This window comes from Bos grunniens, chromosome 4 (genome assembly GCF_055505025.1).
Source record: "Bos grunniens cultivar Pamir isolate PY7600 chromosome 4, Bosgru_T2T1.0, whole genome shotgun sequence".
NCBI classification, from domain to species: Eukaryota; Metazoa; Chordata; class Mammalia; order Artiodactyla; family Bovidae; genus Bos; species Bos grunniens.
Genome location: NC_141168.1, coordinates 64,181,642 through 64,206,769, shown reverse-complemented (window position 1 = coordinate 64,206,769; position 25,128 = coordinate 64,181,642). Strand labels below are relative to the sequence as shown.

The 25,128-nt window shown below is 39.3% G+C and overlaps 1 protein-coding gene across 3 annotated transcripts in view; it reads right to left on the bottom strand.

Moving 5' to 3' along the window:
• Positions 1–7,842: 7,842 nt before the first annotated feature.
• Positions 7,843–25,128, bottom strand: part of ZNF277 (zinc finger protein 277) — a 135,563-nt gene continuing 118,277 nt past the window's right edge. For 2 of the 3 annotated variants that reach the window (XM_086396607.1, XM_086396608.1), the window contains 6 exons: positions 23,916–24,048; positions 15,397–15,464; positions 12,956–13,052; positions 11,337–11,379; positions 9,763–9,937; positions 7,843–8,201 (listed from right to left, as the gene is read on the bottom strand). In XM_086396607.1, coding sequence (XP_086252733.1) covers positions 8,015–8,201; positions 9,763–9,937; positions 11,337–11,379; positions 12,956–13,052; positions 15,397–15,464; positions 23,916–24,048 — 703 coding nt within the window. In that variant the 3' untranslated portion in view covers positions 7,843–8,014. Of the gene's footprint in view, positions 8,202–9,762; positions 9,938–11,336; positions 11,380–12,955; positions 13,053–15,396; positions 16,975–23,915; positions 24,049–25,128 lie in introns of all 3 variants that reach the window. The other variant, XR_015162548.1, reaches the window with a different exon arrangement.

Here is a 25,128-nt window from a genome sequence, read left to right as displayed (position 1 = left end):
CAGTCTATCAGAGGTTCTGCCAAGAGATTATATAACATTGTAAAGATGTTTTAGGAGAAAATACTCCAGTAACATGGAGAAGGCAATGGCAACGCACTCCAGTACTCTTGCCTGGAAAATCCCATGGACGGAGGAGCCTGATAGGCTACGCTCCATGGGGTCTCGAAAAGTCAGGCATGACTGAGTGACTTCACTTTCACTTTTCACTTTCATGCATTGGAGAAGGCAATGGCAACCCACTCCAGTGTTCTTGCCTGGAGAATCCCAGGGACGGGGGAGCCTGGTGGGCTGCCATCTATGGGGTCGCACAGAGTCGGATACAACTGAAGTGACTTAGCATGCATGCATGCATTCCAGTAAAATACTGATGTTCCCAATTTAAATACAACCCTTCTATCATTGTGAATTTCCCAGGGAGAAATCAGAGTTCTAAGATTAGATTCTCTTTTCTGCTCGAGTTAAAGCTAAAAGGCATTAGCCTAAAATTCATCCTTCCCAGTTTCTAATTCTTGTCTGCCACCGCTCCTCCCTGCCCCCGGTTGTGCCAGGCAGCATGTAGGATCTTAGTTCCCCAATCAGGATTCAAACCTGTGCCCTCCACAGTGGAATTGAAGTCTTAACCACTGGACTGCCAGAGAAGTCCCTAATTCTGCTCATTGTGAACCAGAGGGTTTCTTCATATATGTGGTTCTTTCAGCAGTTTGGACAGGGTCTCATTAGAACCACTAGTCTGGCTTTTTTTCAGAGTCTCAGAAGTTAAACACCACATTTACATTATACCTCACTTTTTAGGGAGTATCATCAAAGCACTCAACACCAACAAAATGAAACAATAGGAAAAAAAAAATCAATACCAAGACCTTCAAGTAGTTGTCAAGACAAAGTGATGCTTCCAGAACTTTGCACTTTTCATAAATGAGACTCAGTGTCATCTTGATTTGGGCTTCACAGGATGCTAGTCCATCTGTGTAAGTATCTGAAATCCTTGATCTGTAAACAAACTGAACTGGGAGGAAGCTCCCTCAAGAAGTTAAAGCTGGCAACATATTTTGCCATTCCCATGGGAAGAATCAACAGATATTTCCCTCAGGGTGACAGATGAGACTGTAGGAGGTCAGAATACACCATCCCAATAGATGTCCTCTGGCATAAGGATTATTTTGAGCTGAAGGCAACTGAGTAAAAGCAGGCACAATATGAGCTCTTTGCTGTCTCCCATCTTGTGAAAAACGGTATCACACATTTCTATGTGAAGGTTTCCCCGTCCCAGTGCCAGCCCCTCACTGTCCATACCAGAAAAAGAATGACAACTTCCAGTAATACAGGAGACAGGCTGGCCCCATGAGTCTACACAACCAAACCTTACTAACTAGGTTAGTTAGCTACCATTGGTTTCCCATATATTTGCCTTCCTACAGTTTGCTGCCCCTAGAAGCTCCCAAGTCCTTTCCATTTGTCTTCGCATTTCTAAGAGTATCATGACCTACTGACTGAGCTAGCCATGCACCCTTGACACTTTTTAAATGTAACCTTTTGTTCAAATGATATAAAACCTCCAAGTTTAAGCTGTTTCTTTGTGAGTTTTCTCTTTCTGGGAAACTCCCTCATCATGTAAAACCTGTAACATCAAAGAAACTTGTAGGTCTTTTCTCATTTTAATATGTCTGTTATCAGACTATTGTGCAGACCCAGCCAGAGAACCTAAGAGGGTGGAGAAGATTTTATTTTATTCCCCATAATTTTTGCATTCTTGCAAAGTTTAGAAATAGCAATGATGGGAAGGCCACTCATGAGTCTGTTTTGAGATCTTTCTTTCCCACCTTGACTCTTAACACCCCTTAACTTCCATTTCCCCTTTCAACACTTTGTCTCCAACATTCCCTGATCCATGGAATCTGGGCTTTAAATAATGACACAGTGGCTCCTACCATTGCCTTTTGCTGTGGAATCACTTGGGCGTGTGAAGCCTGCCATGTAAGGGGAGCTTTTCCTTCATCCCCGCAGTTTGTTTCAGCTGGAAAATGTCCTCAGCAGGCTCCTGAACTAAAGCTGTTGTTGACATTTCTGCAGCTTGAATTTCTAGGTGTATTAGGATTAGTTTCAGATATTTAAAAATACTGCTAAAAAATGCTAACCATCATCTGTGAGTCATAATCTTTTTGCTGGTGGAAGGTCTTACCTTGATATTGACTGCACTGACTGATTAGGGTGATGGCTGTTTAAAGTTGGGCTGGCTTGAAATAGGACAATGAAGTTTGACTCATGACTGACTCCTCCTTTCACGAATGCTTTCTCTGCAGCATAAAATGCTGTTTGCTGCTGCTAAGTCGCTTCATTTGTGTCCGACTCTGTGCGACTCCATAGATAGCATTTTATCTACAGAATTAACCTATTATATAGAATTTCTTTCAAAATTGGAGTCAATCCACTTGAGCCCTGCTGCTGCTTTATGAACTAAGTTTCTGTAATATTCTAAATCCTCTGTTGTCATTTCAACAATCTTCATAGCATTTGCACCAGGAACAGACTCCATCTCAAGACACAACTTTCACTGCTCATCCTTAAGGAGCATCTTCGCTTCCATTCATGTTTTATATGAGGTTGTGGCAGTTCAGTCACATCTTCAGGCTCCACTTCCAATTCTAGTTATCTTGCTATTTCTACCACATATGCAGTTATCTCCTCCACTGAAGTCCTGAACCCCTTAGTCATCCACGAGGATTGGAATCTTCTCTCAATCTCCTGTTAATGTTGATATTTTGACCTCTTTCCAGAAATCACAAATACTCTTAGTGGTACCTAGAATGTTGAATCCCTTCCAGAAGGATTCAACTGGCTTTGCCCAGATCCATTAGAAGAATCACTATCTTTAGCAGCTAGAGTCTTAGAAAATGCATTTATTAATAATTAGACTTGAAATGACTCTGATCTATGGGCTGCAGAATGCATACCGGGTTAGCAGACATCAAAACAACACTGATCCGGCTGCACATCTCCATCAGAGCTCTCGGGTGACCAGGTGTATTGTCAATAAACACTAATATTTTGAAAGGAATCTTTTTTTCTAGGCAGATCTAAAGAGTGGGCTCAAAATACTCAGTCAAACATGTTGTAAAACAGTTGCGCTGTCACACAGGCTTTTTGTTCCATTTACAGAGCACAGGTAGAGTAGACTTTGCATAATTCTTAAGAACCCCACAATTTTCAGAATGGTAAATGTGCATCGGCTTCAACTTAAAGTCACCTGATGCATTAGCCCAAACAGGAGAGTCAGTTTGTTCTTTGAAGGCTTGAAGCCAGGCATTGACATCTGTCCTCCAGCTATGAAAGTCCTGGATGCCATCTTCTTCCAATAGAAGGCTGCTCTGCCTACACTCAAATCTGTTGTTTGGAATAGTCACCTTGGTAAATTATCTTAGCTAGATCTTCTGGATACCTTGCAGCAGCCTCTACATCAGCACTCGCTGCTTCACCTTGCACCTTGATGTGATGAAGATGGCTTCTTTCTTTAAACTTCATCAACCACCCTCTGGCAGTTTCAAACTTCTCATCTGCACGTTCCTCTCTTCTCTCAAGTTTTCAGAGAACTGAAGAGAGTTAGGGCCTTGATGTGGATCAGGCTTTAGCTTCACGGAATATTGTGGCTTGTTTGATCTTCTATCCAGACCATTAAAGTTTTCCGTGTATCAGCAGTAAGGCTGTTTTGCCTTATCATGTGTTCACTGGAGTAGCACTTTTCATCTCCTTCGAGAACTTTTCCTTTGTGGTCACGATTTGGCTGTTTGGCAGGCCTAGCTTTTCTATTTCACCTTCCAAAGTGCCTTCCTCACTAAGCTTAATAATTTCTAGTTTTTGATTTAAAGTGAGAGACATGTGACTCTTACTTGAACACTTAGAGGCCACTAGAGGGCTACTCATTGGCCTATGTTCAACACTGTGTAAAAGGGAATAGGGAGGCCTGAAGAGAGAGAGAGATGGGCTGTTTTGGTGTGCTCATGGCATCCCAAAACAATGACAACAGAAACATCAAAGGTCAATGATCACAGATCACCATAACAAGTACAATAATAATGAAAAAGTTTGAAATACTGTGAGCATTACCAAAATGGGAGAGACATGAAGTGAGCAAATGCTGTTGGACAAATGGAGCTGATAAACTTGATTGATGCAGGACTGCCATGAACATCAATTTGTAAAAAATGCAGTATTTGATAAATGCAATAAATGAAGTCACTCAGTCGTGTCCGACTCTTTGCAACCCCATGGACTGTAGCCCACCAGGCTCCTCCATCCATAGGATTCTCCAGGCAAGAGTACTGGAGTGGGTTGCCATTTCCTTCTCCAGGGGATCTTCCCAACTCAGGGATCAAACCCAGGTCTTCTGCATCATAGGCAGACACTTTACTGTCTGAGCCATCAGAGAAGTCTAATATAGCAAAATACAATAGAACAAGGACGCTTATACTCTGTATTGCAAGAGAGGCTGAGAAATGCAGTCTTCATTCTAGGCAGCCATGTACCCAACCAAACATTACTATTATTGTGAAGTGAAAAGGAAAGTGAAAGTCACTTAGTTGTGTCTGACTCTGTGTCCCTGCAGCTTGCCAGGCTCCTTTGTCCACATAGCTTAGTTGTGTCCAACTCTTTCCAACTCTGTAGCTCACCAGGCTCCTCTGTGCACAGAATTCTCCAGGCAAGCAAGCATACTGGAGTGGTTTGCCATTCACTTTTCCAGGAGATCTTACTTGGATCTAACCGGGATCAAACCCAGGTCTCCCTCATTGCAGATAAGATTGTTTACCATCTGAGCTACCAGGGAAGTATTATGACTATAAATAAATAAATACTAGAGGGAACTGGAATACCAGACTAAGAGCGGTGGTAAGGACACATACCTCTGGCAAGCCTCCTCAGCGCACCAGAACTTCTCCTGCTTTTGACTGGTCCAGGCCTCCAGCAGTATTCCTCTCTGCTCTGCCTTTTCCAGCAATAGTGGATATGTCCTAGCGCTTGATTTCCTCACTACAGCTTTCTAGGAGGAACAGCTGAGTTTGTCACAGTATAACTTATTTCTTAAATTGATCCCTTTCCTTCCCTAACACATATAGGCTAATAGTATTTGTTGGATCTGATGCTTCCCTTTTATTTTTTAGAAAACTTAAGTCTCCTTTCTGGCCCAGACAGTGTTACCTTTCTCACCTAGATTTTGTCTAATGGAGTCTTCTGTTCTGAGAGATAAGTTACTAGAGATTCTGGTCTGCTCAAAGGCAATCATTGTTCAAAAAAACCTTGGGCACTCTCACTTTTCCAAGTTAGATATTCAGCATGGATTTTTTGACTGGGCTAATGCCAATTCAGGGTTGTATTTCATTTATCATTGTCCTGGTCACTCTCTCCTACTATGTTTCACCTTTCTTGTTGCCTTCATTTAGAGTCTTCATTTAGAGTCTTAATTCTCAAAATTTCTCAGGTGTGCTCCCTCTGGGCACAGGCAGCACTAACGCCATGTATAATTATAGTGACATCTGGAAACTCCTTTAATAATCCCATGAATAGTTTACCTGCATTGGCCTGCTGTTCTCCTTTCAAATGGTCCAGACGTTCAGGCACATTTGGCACCACTGTCCAGTCTTGAAGGCACAGTTCCCTAGGGGTTCTTTCCAAGGATGCTCTGCGTAGCTCTAAGAGAGCACTCTGCCCAGTAGTGGCCTATATCTGTGCTCCGTGCTCCCTCTGGGACAGTTGGTACAGTTCACTGAGACTTTGCTTATATTCTTATTCAATTTCCTTGGAACTAAGTTAATTATTTCTGTCCTTATGTTCCAGATGGTCCCACCAAATATCTACCAATTTAAGAAATAACCTCTTAAATGAATGAAACTTCAAGTACAGTATAGTGTCCCTTCAAGTACAGGACAGACACTGAAGGTCTGTCCTTCAATTTCACTTTTCTGTTAATATCTATTGAATCTGTTCTGTAAGATCTCAACTTTATCTCCAAAAAAGGTTTCTCCTTCTAAAGCCAAATTATCCTTCATTTATTTGTTCTCATCCTGTCATTGTTCCTGTCCTGAGACTGAAGCACATTCTAGGAACACTCCAGACATTCCTTGATTTCCCAAACAAATCTGGTTTCTAGAGACCCAAGTTTCCAGGCACAGGATAATTACCTTCTTGACCTTTTTTCTTTTCTAAAAGATTTATTTATGAATTCTGTGGCTGTGCTGGGTCTTTGCTGCTGCATGCGGGCTTTCTCTAGTTGTGGTGAGTGGGGGCTCTTCTTTATCGTGGTGCACAGGCTTCTCACTGCAGTGGCTTCTCTTGTTTCCGAGCACAGGTTCTAGGCGCTCTTGCTTAAGTAGCTGCAGGACGTGGGCTCAGTGGATGCAATTTGCAGGCTCTAGAGTGCAGGCTCAGTAGTTGCAGCCCATGGGCTTAGTTGTTCTACTGCATGTGGGACCTTCCGGGACCAGGGATTGAACTGGTGTCCCTTGCATTACATGGAGAATTCTTAACCACTGGACCACCAGAGAACCCTGACTTTTGTTTTATTTAAAACAACCCGTGTCTTTAACTTAGATAGTTTTTTCGTTCAATAAGGGCTCCTATTTATTGTTTGCTGATTTTCAATGAAAAGCCTTGTTATGGGTGCCTGCACGGGGCCTTGGCCAGAGTTCATATAATTTACAATTCTAGTCAACTTTGGATCACATGGTGGGAGATTAGTCTTGAGATTCTGCACAGGTCATACCATACAACTTCAAGATTAGTCTTGGGGGAATGCCTACATAAGTTGGCATTAATAACTGAAAACTAGAACTTCAGCATGCAGACACAGATGTAGAGAGTGGACTTGTAGACACAGTGGGGGAAGGAGAGGGTGGGAAAATGGAAAAAGTAGCACTGACATATTATACACGATCATGTGTAAAATGGATAGCTGGTAGGAAGCTGCTATCAGTTTGGCGCTTTGTGATGGACTAGAGGGGTGGGGGAAGGGGAGGAGGCTCATGAGAGAGGGGATATATGTATAATTATGGCTGATTTGAGTTGCTGTATGGTAGGAACCAACACAATATTGTAAAGCAATTTTCCTCCAATTAAAAAATAAATTAAAAAAGAAAACTAGAACTTCAGACTCCAGTGCTCTCGAGCACCCATGCTGTAAAGAACCCACTGGTAAAGAAATGATAGAATTAGAAAATCACCATTTTGCAAGCCTTAAAAAAATATTCTAGATAATATATACCAATGGACACTAAAATGGTTTGATGGTGAACTTTATAATGGTGCATCAGACTGACGGCACTAGATGCAGGAGACTAAACACACTTTTCAACTAGGGACAATGGAAAACATACGATATTAGGAAGTCATTGTTAACTTTTTTTAAATGTTATAATGGTATTGTGGTCATGTTTATAAAAAAATGATACTTATCTGTTAGGGAAAGTGAAGTTGTCTTGAAGTCCATTTTTAAGGAGTTTCAGTTTAGTAACTCTAAGTGGAAAGCAATAATAATAATATAGTCAGATCTTGATTATTCCAAAATAGTGTCCAGCGTGTGCATTATCCAGGACTTTGCCCACTGTTCCTCCCTTCTGTGGCTCCTCTGCTGGCCACTACATTTACAGCTGACCCAGTGTAGTACGGAAAGTACACATCTGTCAAATTTTGTGACTTGTTGGATGAAGAAAGTCTGTGGGGAAGAGACTGAAACTACTGATTGAAATCAGGTGTATAAATAATTGGAACATTTCATTTCTTTTTGATTTATATGTCTTCCTTGTTATAGATAAATATGAGTTACAATGATTACATAATAAAACTTTAGAGCCCCAATACAAAAAGCCTTCATTTTATTTAGTTTCTACTTTACTTGTGGAAAAAAATCATTTTTTAAAAGTTTTATTTTACCAAGGACTAATCCTTTGCTGACATTCAACTTTAAAGTATTCTTTCGTGTCTGTCTCACAGGAGAAAACATGCAACATTGCTTCTGTGGCAGTTTCTTCTAGTTTTTCAAGGACTCATGTAGTAGCAACTGGTTCAAAATACTGCTTTGTTTCAAAGCATGCAGTTTAGATGTATCTTCACTAATGATGGCAATATTTCCATTTTGTTCCTGAGCTGTCAGGTCACTTTCACTGTCAGACAGTGTACACAGCAGAGTGTCATTTTCATAAGTTGGAAAGTAATACCTGAAAACAACCACAAATAGACTGAATAACCAAAACTATAGATTACCTAGAAAATTTCTCAGCAGTTGAATGTACACATTACTATAATTTTGCTAAGTTTCTTTGCCAACAGTTTCAACTACATTTTGCAAAGGCTGTAAACGAGAGAACTTCTGAATTAATTTTACTTTGACCTTTATTGGCTGACATCAGTCTTACTAGTATCTTTGTTAGCTGGCATTTCAGCCTTTGCTTGATATTTAACATAACAAGATACTATCTTAAAAGGCAGCCTACTCTACTATCAGGCAGCTCTAGCTCTCAATTTAATACCTCCTTGTATAAAGCTAAAAACGACATTCCTCTCATTTCTATTCAAAGGTTTCAGTTCTGCCCTAGGGATAGCAAAGTTCAAATACAGTTACTCTTTCACACACTACTCCTTCAAATATCCAATAAAAACAACTGTTTCCATGTGTGGAGTCCCCCCTCTTCCCCCAATCTAATCATCACTATTTTCTTCATTATAAATTAAAAAAATTAAAAACATCTATAGAATTTTAAGTCTATTACTCTGGTTCCTTCTCTGGACACACTCTGGAGTTAGTTCTGAAATATAAAGGTTTTGACTTGTATAAGAAGAATTATAGGAACTGGGTCTCAGGTTAGTCCAGGGCTGACTCTGCCTCTCATAAATCTGGAATTTTCTAAAGAGGAAAAACTAGAGCTTTTTGCCTAGACTCCTGGGGGGCTCTGATTTAACATTCCCTGAGAATAGAGGAATCTCTCTGGAGCTGGAACCCCACAACCTCCCAGAGGTTCCCTCAACTGAGATTATCCAGAGTGATTAGAGAACTGTCTCAGAAGGTGAGACTGGCAAAGGATACCTGGGAGTCTGAGACCATCTCAACAGGTACATACTAGAAGAACAAATGCTTGATGTTTTTTTTTTTTTTTTCAGAGGGTCGGAAGTCACTGCTGCTGCAGGACATGCTGCAGTTTCTTTCCAACCGGATCTCCTCTCCCGGGCCAGGTGCGTCCAGCCAGCGGCCCCTTGCTTGATGTTTTTAAAAGCACCAGGATGCAAAACATGCATCAAAAGCCCTAGTAGTGGTATACTGTATGACACAGTACTTTTATGTTTAGGAGTTTATCTAAATGAAATAATTATGTAAGTGTGCAAAAATGTAGGCATATGCATCTATTTAGAAGAGCAAAACATAAAAATCCTAAACATCTAGCAAATATCCATACAATGGAATATTTGGCAACCATTAAAAATGATGCAATAGATGTGTAGTGGATATAGAAGATGCTTTTAAATACTTTATTAACAAAATATAACTTAAAAATCTATATTTCTATATCTATCTATTGCTATCCATATCACTACACCATAAAATTTGAAGTAGTTGATTATATCTGTAACAGGGAGATTATTTTAAAACCAAGGTTTTTGAAGATTTTTACTTTTTACAATAGACTTGCACTTATCTTTTATTTAAGTTTAAAGGAATTAAATAAATGGATGAGATAATGGAGAAGGAGCAAAGAAATGTATGTCTGGTTGAGCAGAACTCACTGTGGTTGATCCCATATCTGTTTTTCAGGAAGCAGCGCAGTATGTTTCGCTTCTTCCATATGAGTCCTTAAGTCTGCTTTGGACCTGAACTTCTCCTGGCAGCCATAGCATCTACACTGGTGAATCTGCCTCCGAATGAAATTGACCAATTTCACTTGCTGATAGAAATTTAATCCTGAAAATGATAGTATACAGAATCATCAGACAACTGGTCAGACCCATTTTTACACTGTTGCAATTTTTTTTTTTTTAAAGAACCACTTCTCTTTATTAACCAACCTGAAGAGGCAGTGCAGATTTAAAGCATAGACAGAAAATAATAACAGCTAGTACTTATATAGTGCTTATGTACCAGGCACTGCTCTAATCACTTTTCATGCATTAATACATTTAATCTCCACAACACCCTACCACATAGGTGTTACCGTATCCACATTATACATCAGGAAGCTGTCCAAGGCTGCATAGCCAGTAAGTGGTAGAGCCAGGATGTGACACCAGGCTGTTCGCTCCACAGCCCATGTTCTTGACTATTAACCTATTACATACACATATACATGTGTATAAGAGCAATAAAGTAAAGTAACACTTTCAAGAGTCTAGGAAAGTAGCTGGTGAGTTGAGGGGTGGGCATTGAGCTTTTTCGGAGAAGGCAATGGCACCCCACTCCAGTACTCTTGCCTGGAAAATCTCATGGATGGAGGAGCCTGGTAGGCTGCAGTCCATGGGGTCACTGAGGGTCAGACACGACAGAGCGACTTCACTTTCACTTTTCACTTTCCTGCATTGGAGAAGGAAATGGCAACCCACTCCAGTGTTCTTGCCTGGAGAATCCCAGGGACCAGGGAGCCTGGTGGGCTGCCATCTCTGGGGTTGCACAGAGTCAGACACGACTGAAGCGACTTAGCAGCAGCAGCAGCAGCAGCATTGAGCTTTTTATGGTCTTGGATATATTAGCAAGTCAGTACTTTACGTCTTCATGACACTAATTTTTCTATCATGGTGATCTACTTGGGTACATCTATAATAAACACTCGAGCTACACTACCAAGCAAGGCAGTAGGTGTCTTTCATACACTATACATTCTCTATAACATTCTGCTGAGCCAAGGCCCAATGTCACACAGCTAGTAAGTGCTGGAGCTGGACTGTGAACTCCAGTCTGACTTCAAAATCCATGCTTTTTTCCACTAGCCCCCTACACTTTACAATAGAAATTAATCATTAACTTGTAAGCCCTCCTCCAGGGGATTTTCCGGACCCAGGGATCGAAGTCATGTCTCTTATGTCTCCTGCACCGATAAGCAGGTTCTTACCACTAGTGCCACCTGGGAAGCCCTGTTTTATTTGACATCATATATGTAGGGAAAAAACCTATAAATCAAAACCATATTTGAATATTATAGTTAAGACTGTGAATCACTGTTTCAGGCAGTCCCATTGAGACCATCTGTGGAGAGACACATTTTGGCTTGTACACTCTCCAATCACAACTGCAGAACACAGGCATCGTTCACGGGATAGTGTATGAAAAAAAGCAACATCATGGAAAACAATTTCCGAATCAAACTTACCAAGTTCTGACTTTATTTTGAGGAGATCAAATTCATGTGCATCCTAAAAAAAGGAATGAATGTATCTGTGAGCATATAAATTATTTAATCTTTCAGGATGGAAGTATAAACAGACGGCTTATTCACAGGAGTCTGAACACTGCAGAATTCAGTCTCAGTTCATCATCTGTTTTCAAAGTCTTCAAAATCTACATCTAATTGCTTTATAAAGCACAGTCCAAACAAGTCATGTCAATCAGTTAAAACATTTTAGTTGTTCACAGCTTGTATCTCCAGTTTTTATCATTTACTCTGTATGCACTCTGCAGTCTGACAAAAGAGTCCTCAGTCTCTAGGTAAATGTAGCCCTACTATACTCTGTGTCTGGAGTAGAATTATGACTATAGGTCCTTTGCTTCACAAGTAGATAGGTAATTTTAAATATTCTGCTTTTCCTTTTATACTGTAAAATATGGTGTTTAAACCTGAAAGTTTCTCCTCACTCATATCTTCCCACAAATTACATGTCTTTTGACTTTTACGATGCACAGGCTTATTTTTATTCTGTTCCATTTCTACAATCGCCCATCTGGGTAAATGCTTCAACTTACAAGCTTACAGAGAATAAAGACCATCTAACTCTCTATGAAGGCATTCTGTGTAGCACCACAGGCAGGATAATTAAGAATTCCATGATATGTTATCACTGAAAGTGACTCAGCAGAGGTTGAGGACACCAGTCAAGGATCCTGCAAAGGGAATTCTTACACAGGATAGAGGGACTAAGGCACCTTTCAATTCAAAGAGACTAGGATATTATGAGATTAGGATATTTAAGACTGGAAAGTATACATACGTACTAGTGACAACCTGCTTCAGACAAAATGATTCTCCTTCCTCTTGAGTAAATGCCCATAGCCTTTTGAACACCTTCCAGGTCCTAGTTTTACTGAACTAAGAACAGTTTTTATGAATGAGAATGAAGGTGGGTCAAACAGGAGAGTCTGCTCCACTGCTTTAGAGCTGAGTGGGGGGGATGGGAGAGAGGGCATATCAGAATAATCCAGTAATATTTTTCTATTATACTCAACTCCCAATATAATAAAAGAATAGCATGCAGAAGAGAAAACACAAACTGGTAATGTCCTCAAATTTCTTCTCTTCAAATCCTGGTAACTGAGGGAGTTGTAAAACCACACCCTGTGCCCTCTCCACCTCCATCCCTCCCAAGGGCTCTGTAAAAGGCAACTTTCTCTTTTCCTGCTCTCCTTGTTCACCAGCACGGAAAGCACTGGGAAAAAGACTCAGAACCTGTCCACATCCCAGGTATTGTTAATTGTGGTTGCAGATCGTACAGGTTAAGGCAGAACTATCTTGTAAACATCTCAGAGGTGGGATGGCATCAGTGGTCTGTGAAATACCAAACTAACAGTTCACCCAGGTTCAGTGAACTCCGCTTAACTGCCCCTAGTTCTGCTTCTGTTTGATGGACCCTCCCTGACTTCCATTTTGCTTACAGAACTTTAAGGAAGGGGAAAATAATCAAGAGACAAAGGTATAAGATGATGAGGTTGCAGTAACCATCAACTTCTCCCTGTCAGAACAACAAAACCAATGTCAAATGAATCAAAGTATCTCACCTCCATGTGGACACATAATTTCTCAATTGTTTCTGCTTGCTTTTCACAAAATAGGCAGACAGCAGACACAGGGTGTTCTTCCCAATCAGACCAGTCACTGTGTTAAAAATAAAATGGCAAACATGGAGCTTCAAGGATATACAGAACAATGACCTGGTATTACTTTCTGCTCCCTAAGAAACCCTGCCAGTCTCTTTCAAATCTGGTATTTCTGTAAAGACTGTCATATTATATTATGACTTTTTGATACAATTTTTGAAATTCAAAGTAGCACCATGAAATTAATATAAATAGCAAACAGGTGCTGCTCTATTTTCTTGTATTTGCCTCTCTTTCTGAGCAGCTATTTCACTACAAAATCAGCACCATGTCTTTCTGAGACAGCCAGTTTTAATTTGCAGAGAAGACATATCAGGAGACGGGATGCTCTCTCGTTAACTACAGCCACTAAGTGTGCATGCTGTGAGGTGCAGTCAGTGCCCAGAGTGTGTTTCTGCATGAAAAATGGCGTATTTTAAAAAGGCAACCTTGTATCTTTCATGTGGGAAATACAGATCATTTTAAATGGGGCAAGTGTTAAATTTGATGGCAGATATCAAAAAGAATACAGGGCCTTTTTACCACTTTCTCCCTTCCTTGCATTTATTTTTTGAGATACTGTCAACTTCTTGTCACTGCTAAACCAGGAGAAGCAAAATCCCAGGAGAGACAAAAGGCTGAACAGCTTTGAGTGAGAGGAAGATGAATAACAGGGAATCCTTTTAGGTTGAAAAGAATACTTCTCGAGCTTATAATTTCAAGCAAAGAAGCTGTGAATGTTTTAAGTTAGTCATCAATGGGATGAACACAGAACAAAGTTAACCTCAATTTAGTTGTTATGTTCTCTGTTCCAACAGTAAGAAGCATGGAGAGTTCAAATATCATATCAGTTTAAGGTCTAGGGATCAATGGACTAATGAGTAAAGAATTCTGGAGTATATTTTCTCTGAATTATATATTACCTGTGTGCTCAATGATTAGCTGTAGTAGCAAAACACTATTTAGTTGGAATAACAGTTGTTTTAATTATGTCAAACTTATTTTGATATTATCATTAATTTTATTGAAGTATAGTCAATGGCACCCCACTCCAGTACTCTTGCCTGGAAAATCCCATGGATGGAGGAGCCTGGTAGGCTGCAGTCCATGGGGTCGCTGAGGGTCGGACACGACTGAGTGACTTCACTTTCACTTTTCACTTTCCTGCATTGGAGAAGGAAATGGCAACCCACTCCAGTGTTCTTGCCTGGAGAATCCCAGGGATGGTGGGGCCTGGTGGGCTGCCGTCTACGGGGTCGCACAGAGTCAGACACGACTGAAGTGACAGCAGCAGCAGCATAGTTGATTTACAATGTTGTGTTAGTTTCAGGTATGTAGCAAAGTGATTCAGTTATATGTATATATTCAGTTATATATGTATATATTTGTGTATATATATATATATAAAATCATTTTATAAGCATATATGTTTTTAATAAAATATTTGATAAAAAATCTGTTTTTTTTTAATCAGATTCTTTTCCATTAAAGGCTATTACAAGATATTGTCTACAATCTCCCATGTTATACAGTAGAACCTTGTTGTTTATCTATTTTGTATATGGAAGTGTATATCTATTAATAGCAAACTCCTAAATTTATCACCCCCTTTCCCTTTTAGTAAAGATAAATTTGTTTTCTATGTCTGTTAGTTTATTCTTATTTTGTAAATAAATTCATTTGTGTCATACCTTTAGATTCCACATATAAGTGATATCAAGTGATATCTGTGTTTCTCTGACTTACTTTATTTAGTATAATAATCTCTCAGTCCATCTATGTTGTTGCAAATGGCATATCATTATATCGTTCTTTTTTATGATTGAGTAATATTCCACTGTTTGTATACCATATCTTCTCTATCCATTAATCTGTCCACGGACATTTTGGTTGCCTCCATCTTTTGGTTACTGTAAATAGTGCCGCTATGAACATTGGGGTACATGTATATTTTCAAATTAGAGTTTTCATCTTTTCCGGACATATGTGCATGAGGGGGATTGCTGGATCATATGCTAGCTCTACTTTTAGTTTTTTAAGGAACCTACATAATGTTCTCCATAGTAGCTGTACCAATTTACATTCTCATCAAAAGTGTAGTAGGGTACCCTTTTCTCCACACTTTCTTCAGCATTTATTATTTGCAGACTTTTTGATGATGGCCATTCTGACTGGTATGAAGTATCAAAAGTTATTTTTATTTCAAGGTTTGGCTATACTACATGAAAGGACGCATGGCTTACAGAAAGGGTTCTCTTTCTTTTTATTCTATCTTTTCAGAATGGTAACTTAAAATCAAAATAAATAACTATTTTCCTTCTCTTAAAATACTGTGATTAAGTACCATCAATAATAAGCCTTACTCTTCCTGATGCTCTAGCAACTCCCGATCATCTTCTAGTTGAACTTCTTCCCACGATTTTCCAAGTTCCTTTGAAGGAAGAACAGAGGGATTAGAGATAAAGAGGGGAGGTGAAGGGGGAAGAGGGGAGAGGAAAGAGAAAGTAGACACTGAACTCAAAACAAAACAAGACAGTACCTAAATGCAAATGGTTTTAAAACAATACAAGCAGAATACAGTAAAGCTGTTATTTCAGGGTAAGAAATGATACATTCTAACTCGAAGTTTAGAATTTAGGATATATCCTAAATGGTTAGGATTTCAGATATATCCTAAATCAAACATTTGAAAAGCATGTAATAATGTTTAATAACATTTTAATATGCTTTTCTTTTTTAGAGAAGCAGAGATAACCTTTCAGTCAGATTCTTTTCTGTTAAATGTAAATTAGCATTTCTCAGCCCTGGATGTACACAGGAATCTCTTAGGGATCTTTTAGAAAAACCACTAATATCTTTTGAGAGAGACTCTCCTAGCTGGACTCTGTTTCTATTTGAGGTTCTCAAAAGTCTATTTCCCAGACAGCAGCCACAGTGAACTTTCTACAGGGTACCTCGCTGTTTGTCTGACCCCTCCCAGGGCTTCTCATACTCAAAACAAAATGCAGAGGTCTTCCCATGGCTTATAAGGCCTCTATGGTCTGCCAGGCTCCCTCTCTATCACTGTGTTCCAGCACTTTTTCTCATGCTTAGCTGGCTCTGGTCAGACCACTCTTTGGTTCCTGCTTGAACACAGCAAGCCGACTTCCACCTGGTTACTTCTACACTTGTTGGCATCGTTCACCTCACATATCCTGATGTGGTTCCATCATCCTGAACGTTACCACTGCTTTTTCTGAACACTGTCTAAACACCCCTCTTTCAAGTTACTTTTTATTCTGCTAGGACGCTTTATTTTTCTTCAAAGCATTGATCATACCCTGAAATCATTTTGTGGATCTGTTTTCTTATTTTCTGTCTTCTGCACTAGAATGTCTATGAAGACATGGGTTTTGTTCACTGTTATATTTCCAGAGTCGGGCACACAGTGGGTACCAGAAATTATCTTTTTTATTTTATTTTATTTATTTTATTTTTAAAATTTTATTTTATTTTTAAACTTTACATAATTGTATTAGTTTTGCCAAATATCCGCAGTAGGCAGTGCGTCAGTCTTATAATCTGAAATTATCTTTTTGAGTTGAACTGTAACTGAAAACATCTAAAAAATGTGATGCCAATTCAGATCTTACTTCAAAAGTTTTGTGCATGTTGAGTAAATAGTTAATGTATAAAAATCACATGGTACCAGGTAATAGTTGGTACTCAAATATATACTCAAATCCCTTTTATCTCTTACAGTTCATGGAGGAGTTCCACTTTGCAGGGCTATGTCAGACAAATTTAGTCATAGTTTCAGCAAAACTTAATGCAGTGATGAGCAGGAATGCTTTCTTTTGGCCCAACCATGTCTCTTTTCTCCCTTGAGTCATTTCTTTCTTTCTCTTGGCCTTTCTTCTCTCTCTACTCAATCTTCCCACTGTGCCGTGCAAAAGCAGACACTGCATTAAAGAGGGATACAGAGAAATTACTGGGCACTTTTCCAAGCAGTTAAACCATGGTAACTGTCAAGTCCAGCCTCACCTGATATAATACAGATATCCCTGTTTTATATCCTTTATTTAGAAAAACATTACCAGAATTTACTCTCAGTTAGAAACATTTTCTTAAGGAAGGTAATCATTTAACTAAACACAAAGGACTACAAGAGCCATTATGATTTAGAGAAAAAGAACATCTATCATTCATCAACTTAATGAGAGGTTTTGCAGCTGTCATTATCTATCAGCTAAATGATGCATAAACTCAGACACACAGAGATTTACCATAACGTCATTAGAGACAGTTAATTTGGACTCCATAATGGACTTCCCAGAGTCGTCATGAAGTGTCTAAGCATCATTATGAACAATAAGAATGGCCTCACCATTGCCAACAGGATTCTTATTAGATGGAATTTTTGGTGATGAATTAAATCTTTTATGCATTGGTTGGTCTCTGTGGACACAGACTGAAGGCCACTGCTGCAAGATATTACTCAAGGATGGGTCACTTGGGGTATTACCATTCAACAATACAAGCAAATGTTACTTATCAATAAATGTTTTGAGCCCAAAATGATGAAAAATATCTTTCACTGTCAAACTTCCAAAGTCAAAGCATTGCTTTACAGCTTTCTCAGTATTAAGCACAACACAGGGATTTATCTAGGCAATACAGCACTAACCATTTACCGCTTGAGAACAAAATGGAACTCTGTGTTCATTAGTATAATAGGAAACAAGTGATTTGAATGTGACTTTCCTAGAGTGCTCTGCCTTGGTACAGTTAAATGTATGATTTATTATAAGAACAAGACACAAAGAGAAAAAAAAAATTTAGTCTCTGATTAAGACACTATGCCTACTAATGAATCATATCAGGAAAGAGAAGAACTCAAAAAAAAAAAAACCAAACCAAAGTTGGGAAGGCATGTCAGTAAAGATGTTCAGAACACCTCCTCAAACCTCTGCATTAGATGGCTTATGATCAATGAGAGGGTGGGGAAAAAGGTCCCTTTCACCCAGCACCCTTTCATCCCTAAAACTCACAGACTTACATATGCTTACACACAAAAAAATCCATCAGAAACACATACAGTGTTTTAAATGTAAATAATTACAGTAGAGAGAATCATAACAAAACTGAAAAATAGGTTAACAGCGTTCTTTTGTTGGGGCTTCCCTGATGGCTCAACAGTAAAGAATCTGTCTGCCAATGCAGGAGACGTGAGTTTGATCCCTGGGTTGGGAAGATCCCCTGGAGAAGGAAATGGCAATCCATCCCAATATTCTTGCCTGGGAAATCCCATGGACAGAGAAGCCTGGTGGGCTACAGTCCATGGGGTCACAAAGAGTTGGACATGACTCAGTGACTAAACAACAACAATGTTTTGTTACAGATGGGTTTGTATATTTTAAAACTAAAAAAATTTAAATCAAAAAAATGATAATACCACTGCAAAAATACTTCCCTTTAGTAAAGCTCAGGCCTTGAGCCATGAGCACCTACAGAACATGTAGCTGAAGCCTTGAAGATGATGTCAAGCAGTCTGCTGCCCTCTGAGGCAAGAGTACTTGAACGTGAAACTGCCTGGGACCTTGTCCCTTCAGGTGTTCCCCCCCCAACCCCCAATCCATTGAACCTTTCTGTTTGTGAGAAAACAAAGCACAAACTCTAAGCAGATAATTTAGATTATGCAAAAGACCTTTAATATATTTTATTTGCAAGTCTATCAGTATTAAAAAACTGATATGAGTTATTAAACAGGCAAATTATTTCTCCCAAGAAAGAAGATGGAATCTATCAATTTGCTGAGCCCAAAAGGGACCCTTAACAGACTCTTTGTCCTGACCAGGGATCAGGACATCGTTTATTGATCTCCCACCTTTTATGACTCTCAGAGTGTATCTTGCCAGGAATACCCTGGATGCTTCCATTACTGCTGGTCTGAAAATTCTGTTCCGAAGTGGGACACTGTGGGTGCACGACTCAATTACCGCATAGATCTACTACAGGAGAGGTCAAAACATTAATTCTGTATACACCATTACAAAGTGTTGAAATTAATGTGCTTACACATCTGGTTCTCACACCAATCTCTAAGTTCCTTGAAAGTAGTAGCTGTTCTGCCATATTTTTCTTTCTGTTCCACCAGCATCTGGTACCTAGAAAGCACTCAAATGTTTATAGAATGTATGAAGTCAATGAAATTCCTTCTGAAAGAAAGAGGATGTGAGAAATGGATGTGCAGACACTAGCTACTAAACCAACAATTCAATCTTTTGCCCACATCCACGCACTCATATCAGCTTTTTCCCTCAGAGAAATAAACGATGAATGTCTCTCATTTCTGTTTTTCTTTTTTTCTTCTTTTTAATCCTTAAAAAAAAAATAAAGCAGGAACTCTCTGGTGGTCTAGTGTTTAGGACTATGAGCTTCCACTGCTGAGGGCCTGGGTTTGATCCCTGGTTGGGGAACTAAGATTTTGCAAGCTGGGTAGCGCAGCCAAAAATTTATAAAATAACAATAAAAAATTGTCCTGCTCTTTAAAGTCCTTAAGAAAAAATAAACAATGTATTTACTGTTTAATTAAACTTTTAGAATAGTTTAGTCTTGATAATAAGTATTTTCATTAGTGAAGTCTAAAAGAAAACTAAAATGAAAAACCATTGGCCCTCATTTTTCTCTAACTATACACTATTAATATTTGGAACAGTTTTAAAAAATCTATTTAGCCTATATATTTTTTATACCTTGATTTATAATATTCCAAGAACACTGTTAAGATTGATACTTCTGATAAGCACTCCTCTAACTTAAGGCACTGGTATATCTTTAGAGATGTTATTAGCTTTTTCAATTCTTTCCAAAGCTAAGTTTACATCATTTCCAAGCTATTACAAACCTAGACAGTGTATTAGAAAGCAGAGACATCGCTTTGTTGACAAAGGTCCATATAGTCAAAGCTATGGATTTTCCAGTGGTCATGAGAGTTGGACCACAAAGAAGGCTGAGTGTTGAAGAATTAATAATGATTTCAAACTGTGGTGCTGGAGAAGACTCTTGAGAGTCCCTTGGACAGCAAAGAGATCAAACCAGTCAATCCTAAAGGAAATCAACCCTGAATATTCATTGGAAGGACTGATGCTGAAGCTGAAACTCCAATACTTTGGCCACCTGATGCGAAGAGCTGACTCACTGGGAAAGACTCTGATGCTGGGAAAGATTGGGGGAAGGAGGATACGGGGATGACAAAGGATAAGATGGTTGGATGGCATCACTGACTAAATGGACATGAGTTTGAGCAAATTCTGGGAGATAGTGAAGGACCGGGAAGCCTGGCATGCTGCAGTCCATGGGGTCGCAAAGAGTTGGACACAACTGAGTGATTGAGCAACAACAACAAGGCATCATAACACTTTTTAAGTTTTTTAAAACAAATCTTTCCTATGGCTTCCCTGGAAGCTCAGTGGTTAGGACTCCAAGCTTTCATTGCCGAGGGTATGGGTTCAATCCTTGGTTGGGGAACTAAGATCCCATAAGCTGTGTAGTGTGGTCAAAGAAGGAAAAAAAACAAACAAAACCAAAAACTCCAGAAACAAAACACTTTATTGTTGTTGGCCTCAATGGAAAAGCATAGAGAGCTAAGATGGCTAGGGTTGTGGGTTAGAGCCCTTAAGGAACTGACTAAAGTCAGCTTTACCTTGACCATGCGTCATCTTCTACTTTGGTATAAAAGATAATAGGCAAAGGGTGTGTATGTGTGTAGATCATTAAGAATTTATCACCATTAACTGACCAAATCCCCAAACCAACCCAAAGTATAAGAGGTGGGTACTGGTACTATTTCAATTATAAAAACTGAGGAAAAATGGAAGGAAACTGATGCAGAAAGCTTTAGCTATGTGACCCTGGGAAAATCATGCAACTTCTCTATGCTCTAGTTACCTAATCTATAAAAGAGGATAATGACAAAACCTGTGTCACAGGGGTGTGGTTAAGAGTAAATGACTTAATATAAATACCTAAGACAGTACCTGGCACATCCGTGCATGAGTGCTAAGTTGCTTCAGTCACATCCTACTCTTTGCGACCCTATGGGACTCAGCCCCCCAAGGCTCCTCTGTTAGTAGAATTCTCCAAGCAAGAATACTGGAGTGGGTTGCCAAGCCCTCCTCTAGGGGATTTTCCTGACCCCAGGACTGAACCTGGATCTCTTATGTCTCTTGCATTCGCAAGAGAGTTCTTTACCTGTTTACTAGCACCACCTGGGAAGCCTGTACCTGGCACATAGTAGGTACTAAAAAGCTGCTAATTAAAACCAAACCAGGGAGAATGGATATGTGTACATGACGTACGGCTGAGTCTCTTTGCTGTCCACCTGAAACTATGACAACATTGTTAACCAGTTATTCCCTAATACAAAATAAAAAGTTGAACCCCCCCCACCACCAAAAGCCTTAAAAAAAAAATCTATCAATATTACCCTGAAGTGATTTAATTTTCATTTTATATGTTATTAAAGCCTTTACATTCTCTTGAAGTACTTCTTTCAAGCCACGATTCATCCCACATGAAATCTGGGCTCTCCGTGGGCAGTACAATCCGGCACACTCATCTAGAGCCAGCTGGTCCTCACGGATAATTCCAGTTTTCACAGTTGCACTATTTGATGCCCGTATTGAACTTTTCTAAAAGTGCCAGCAGAATCTGAGTGAGCAGTCTCTCTGAAGTCTCCTCTAAAAGATAAACACCTCCAGCTATATACAATGTTCTGCTAATCCTAAGCTCTTGACTATTAGCTTAAAAGAGCCCCAGAAGAAAGTACATTAAATTGCTTCCACGGCTTCCTGCAGTAGCTGAATATTTCTTAGAGCTAACACTGAAGCCCATTCCCTATTGGATTGGGCTGGGCCCTGAAGTAGCGTTTGCTCTAGGAATTAATGACTGAGTGATTTCACGAGAAGACTGAAAGACTCAAAGGGTGCCTTTACCTTTAGTTAGTTGTAAAACATTTGTAGCAAACCACGGCAACCTTTCAGAGACAATCTTTAAACACATGCTAAACTTATTTCTCAAGGGGAATTTTAATATGCTAAGGATTAGTTAGAACAGGCAAAAATTTTATCCTAAAGCAGAGACTTCCAACATAATTCAGAATATGCTTTCTGTCCAATAGATAAAATGGCTCATTATTATCAATTATGCCTTTTGTGGCCAATGGACTTGGATTAAAATTCTTTCAAATTAAGAGCAAAAAACACTTTCTTTTGCTTTAGAAAGCTGTCAGAACTGGAACTCCTCATCTTTCTTTCAATTCCAAGGCAGAATTACTTAACTCCTTCTCTTGTCATGAGTAGTTTTGTTAGAGAACCACTGACTGAAACTGCCAATCCTAGACAGGCTCGGTAACAACCACTTTGCATGAGTTATCATACAACAAGAGGTCCTGGGAAGTAATGTGGAACTAACAAGTTACCACCAACTGGGAGAATTCAGGAAAGGTCAAAAGGAGAGAGGAGATGTCAGTCCATATGTCCTACTAACTTCCCAGAATCCTTCCTGCTTAAATCCATTTGAGCTGAGAGATATGCGCGCCACCAGGAATAACCATGAGTCAAAATGATTGGCCACAGACAACCAGGAAACTAAACCACTTACCATAAAACCTGAAACTGTGAGCCATGTGGCAGAGCAGTTCTCCTGGGTTCCCTTTGCTGCTCTCCCCCTGGTGCCCCTTCTTAATAAAGTCTCTTGCTTTGTCAGCACGAGAATCTCCTTGGACAGTTCATTTCCAAGTGTTAGACAAGAGCCCACTCTTGGGCCCCTGGAAAGGGTCTCTCTTCCCACAAGAGTTTCCTTCCTTTGCTATGTATACATAAAATAAAGATCAGCAGACTGGGGCAGGACCGGTAGCACTCTCCAGTCAGTGTGTCAATCAAAAATCTCTTTTTAAATTTCCAAATGCACCTAAGAGAAGGAAATTTGCCTCCAACTGAATACCTCTCCTTACACAAAAAGGACTGTAATCTCCAGAGGCCAGTAAATGGTACAGAGGTTTCTGGGCAAGGAGAGTTTGCAAAGTATTTAAAATCCTTGACAATGATAACCCCATCAATCCATCCTACTAGTTTTATATATATATATATATTTTTTGTGTGTGTGGGAAAGAAAGGCGAAGATATTTTAATGGGGGAAAAGGGTATGAGTGAAGAGACTATAAACGATTATCTAGCACAGCACCCAGCACACCCAGACAACAATGTTTTTAGAAAAGAATATAGAAGTCCCTGCATTAATATATACAGAAGTATATAGTATACTGGAGAAGGAAATGCCAACCCACTCCAGTACTCTTGCCTGGTAAATTCCATGGATGGGGGAGCATGGTAGGGTATAGTCCATGGGGTCGCAAAGAGCTGGACACGACTGAGAGACTTCACTTTCTTTCTTTCTATAGTTCCTTTTGGAGAAGGAAATGGCAACCCACTCCAGTGTTCTTGTCTGGAGAATCCCATGGACGGAGGGGCCTGGTGGGCTACAGTCTATGGGGTTGCAAAGAGTCGGACACGACTAAGCAACTAACATACATACATACATATAGTATATAGAATACAACAGTATATAGAATATAGAAGTCCCTGTGCTCAAGGTAACAGACAGTAAATAGGGGGCAATGTGTGGCTATTCAGATGTTTTACATTTATTTATTTGAGCAAGATCCCTACGAGTTCTAGAGACACAACCTTTTTACTATATAAACACCTGGCAAATCAGAGACAAATCAAATCACATTACCTTTTGTAAACTAACCATTGCTTGAAAGTATCCCTCAACCACATTTTGATGTTTATAGACAGGCAATCAAATTTTAAATTATGAACAGAAAAGAAAGCCTTACCAAATAATTGATGACATAAAATCGGTCATATTCTCTGTTCTTAGGATTGATCCGACGATGCTGTTTTTTCCTCATATGATCTTTAAGTGTATTTTTGTCCCTGAAGGTCTTCTCACAATACAAGCACTGCAAGCTACAAGAAAGACAAAAACACCAAGATTAAATAAGGCCCTTGAATAGCTGTTGCAGTAGACCTTTATTATTATTACTGGGTCTTAAAATTTACTCATTTTTTAGGTCTCATAGAGTTTTCAAATGGGATGTAATATCCTTTTTGGAATCCCTCTCACTTTATTCATTTGGCTTTAGAGGATGTATGTTGTGGTTTACTTTGTATTTGGCTATACTGGCCAACTTGGCTATTTAGTTAAAACTATGATAAAGATATCAATTACCCAAATTGATTTTGGTGCTTTACTAACTGAATTATCTATTCTAAAAATGAAAATATGTTCTTCAAATAATTATAATGATAACTAGCACTGGTTGCTTCCACTGAGTGTAATGATTAGTCTGTGATTTGGCATATCCTATGACCTGGTTTGCAGGGTCTAACTCCTAACTCCAGCTGTGGGACTTGGTCAAGTTACTTGTTATCTCTGTTACCACTCATTTTCTGATCTCTAACCTGAAGATAACACCTACATTTTAGAGAATACTTATGACAATGTATACATATAAATTCATAACCATGAGAATAATTTACACAAAATATGAACAATATATGAACACATTTAAACCACGCCTTATTTATATATATATGAATAAAATGCCTAGCATATTCATGGCACACAGTAAGCGCTACTTTTACTATCTTATCATTCACATGTTCCTTCTGCTAGAGTATTTCCCCTAACTGGGAATCATTACCTAATGAGGCAGTAATGACCAATTTCAAACAGATTACTAGCAAAATGTCTTTTCTCATACTAAGCTGGACAGTTGATATTGCCTGGAACTTCTACCCAACAGTCATAAGAGTTCTACTTTCTAGTCACAAAGAATTCATGAAAACACTAAAATTATAACCGAGCAGGACACTATGGGGCATTCCCAGGACACAACCATTCCACCATGTCCTCTGCCTGCCTCTTGCCTGCAGAAAAGTTGCAGTCTTCCAGGCCTTCTCTGAGTCACAAAAGTCCATCTCAAGAATTAATGACTGACAAGATAGGAACATGTAGTGACAAAAACAGCAGTTGGGTCAGGAGAA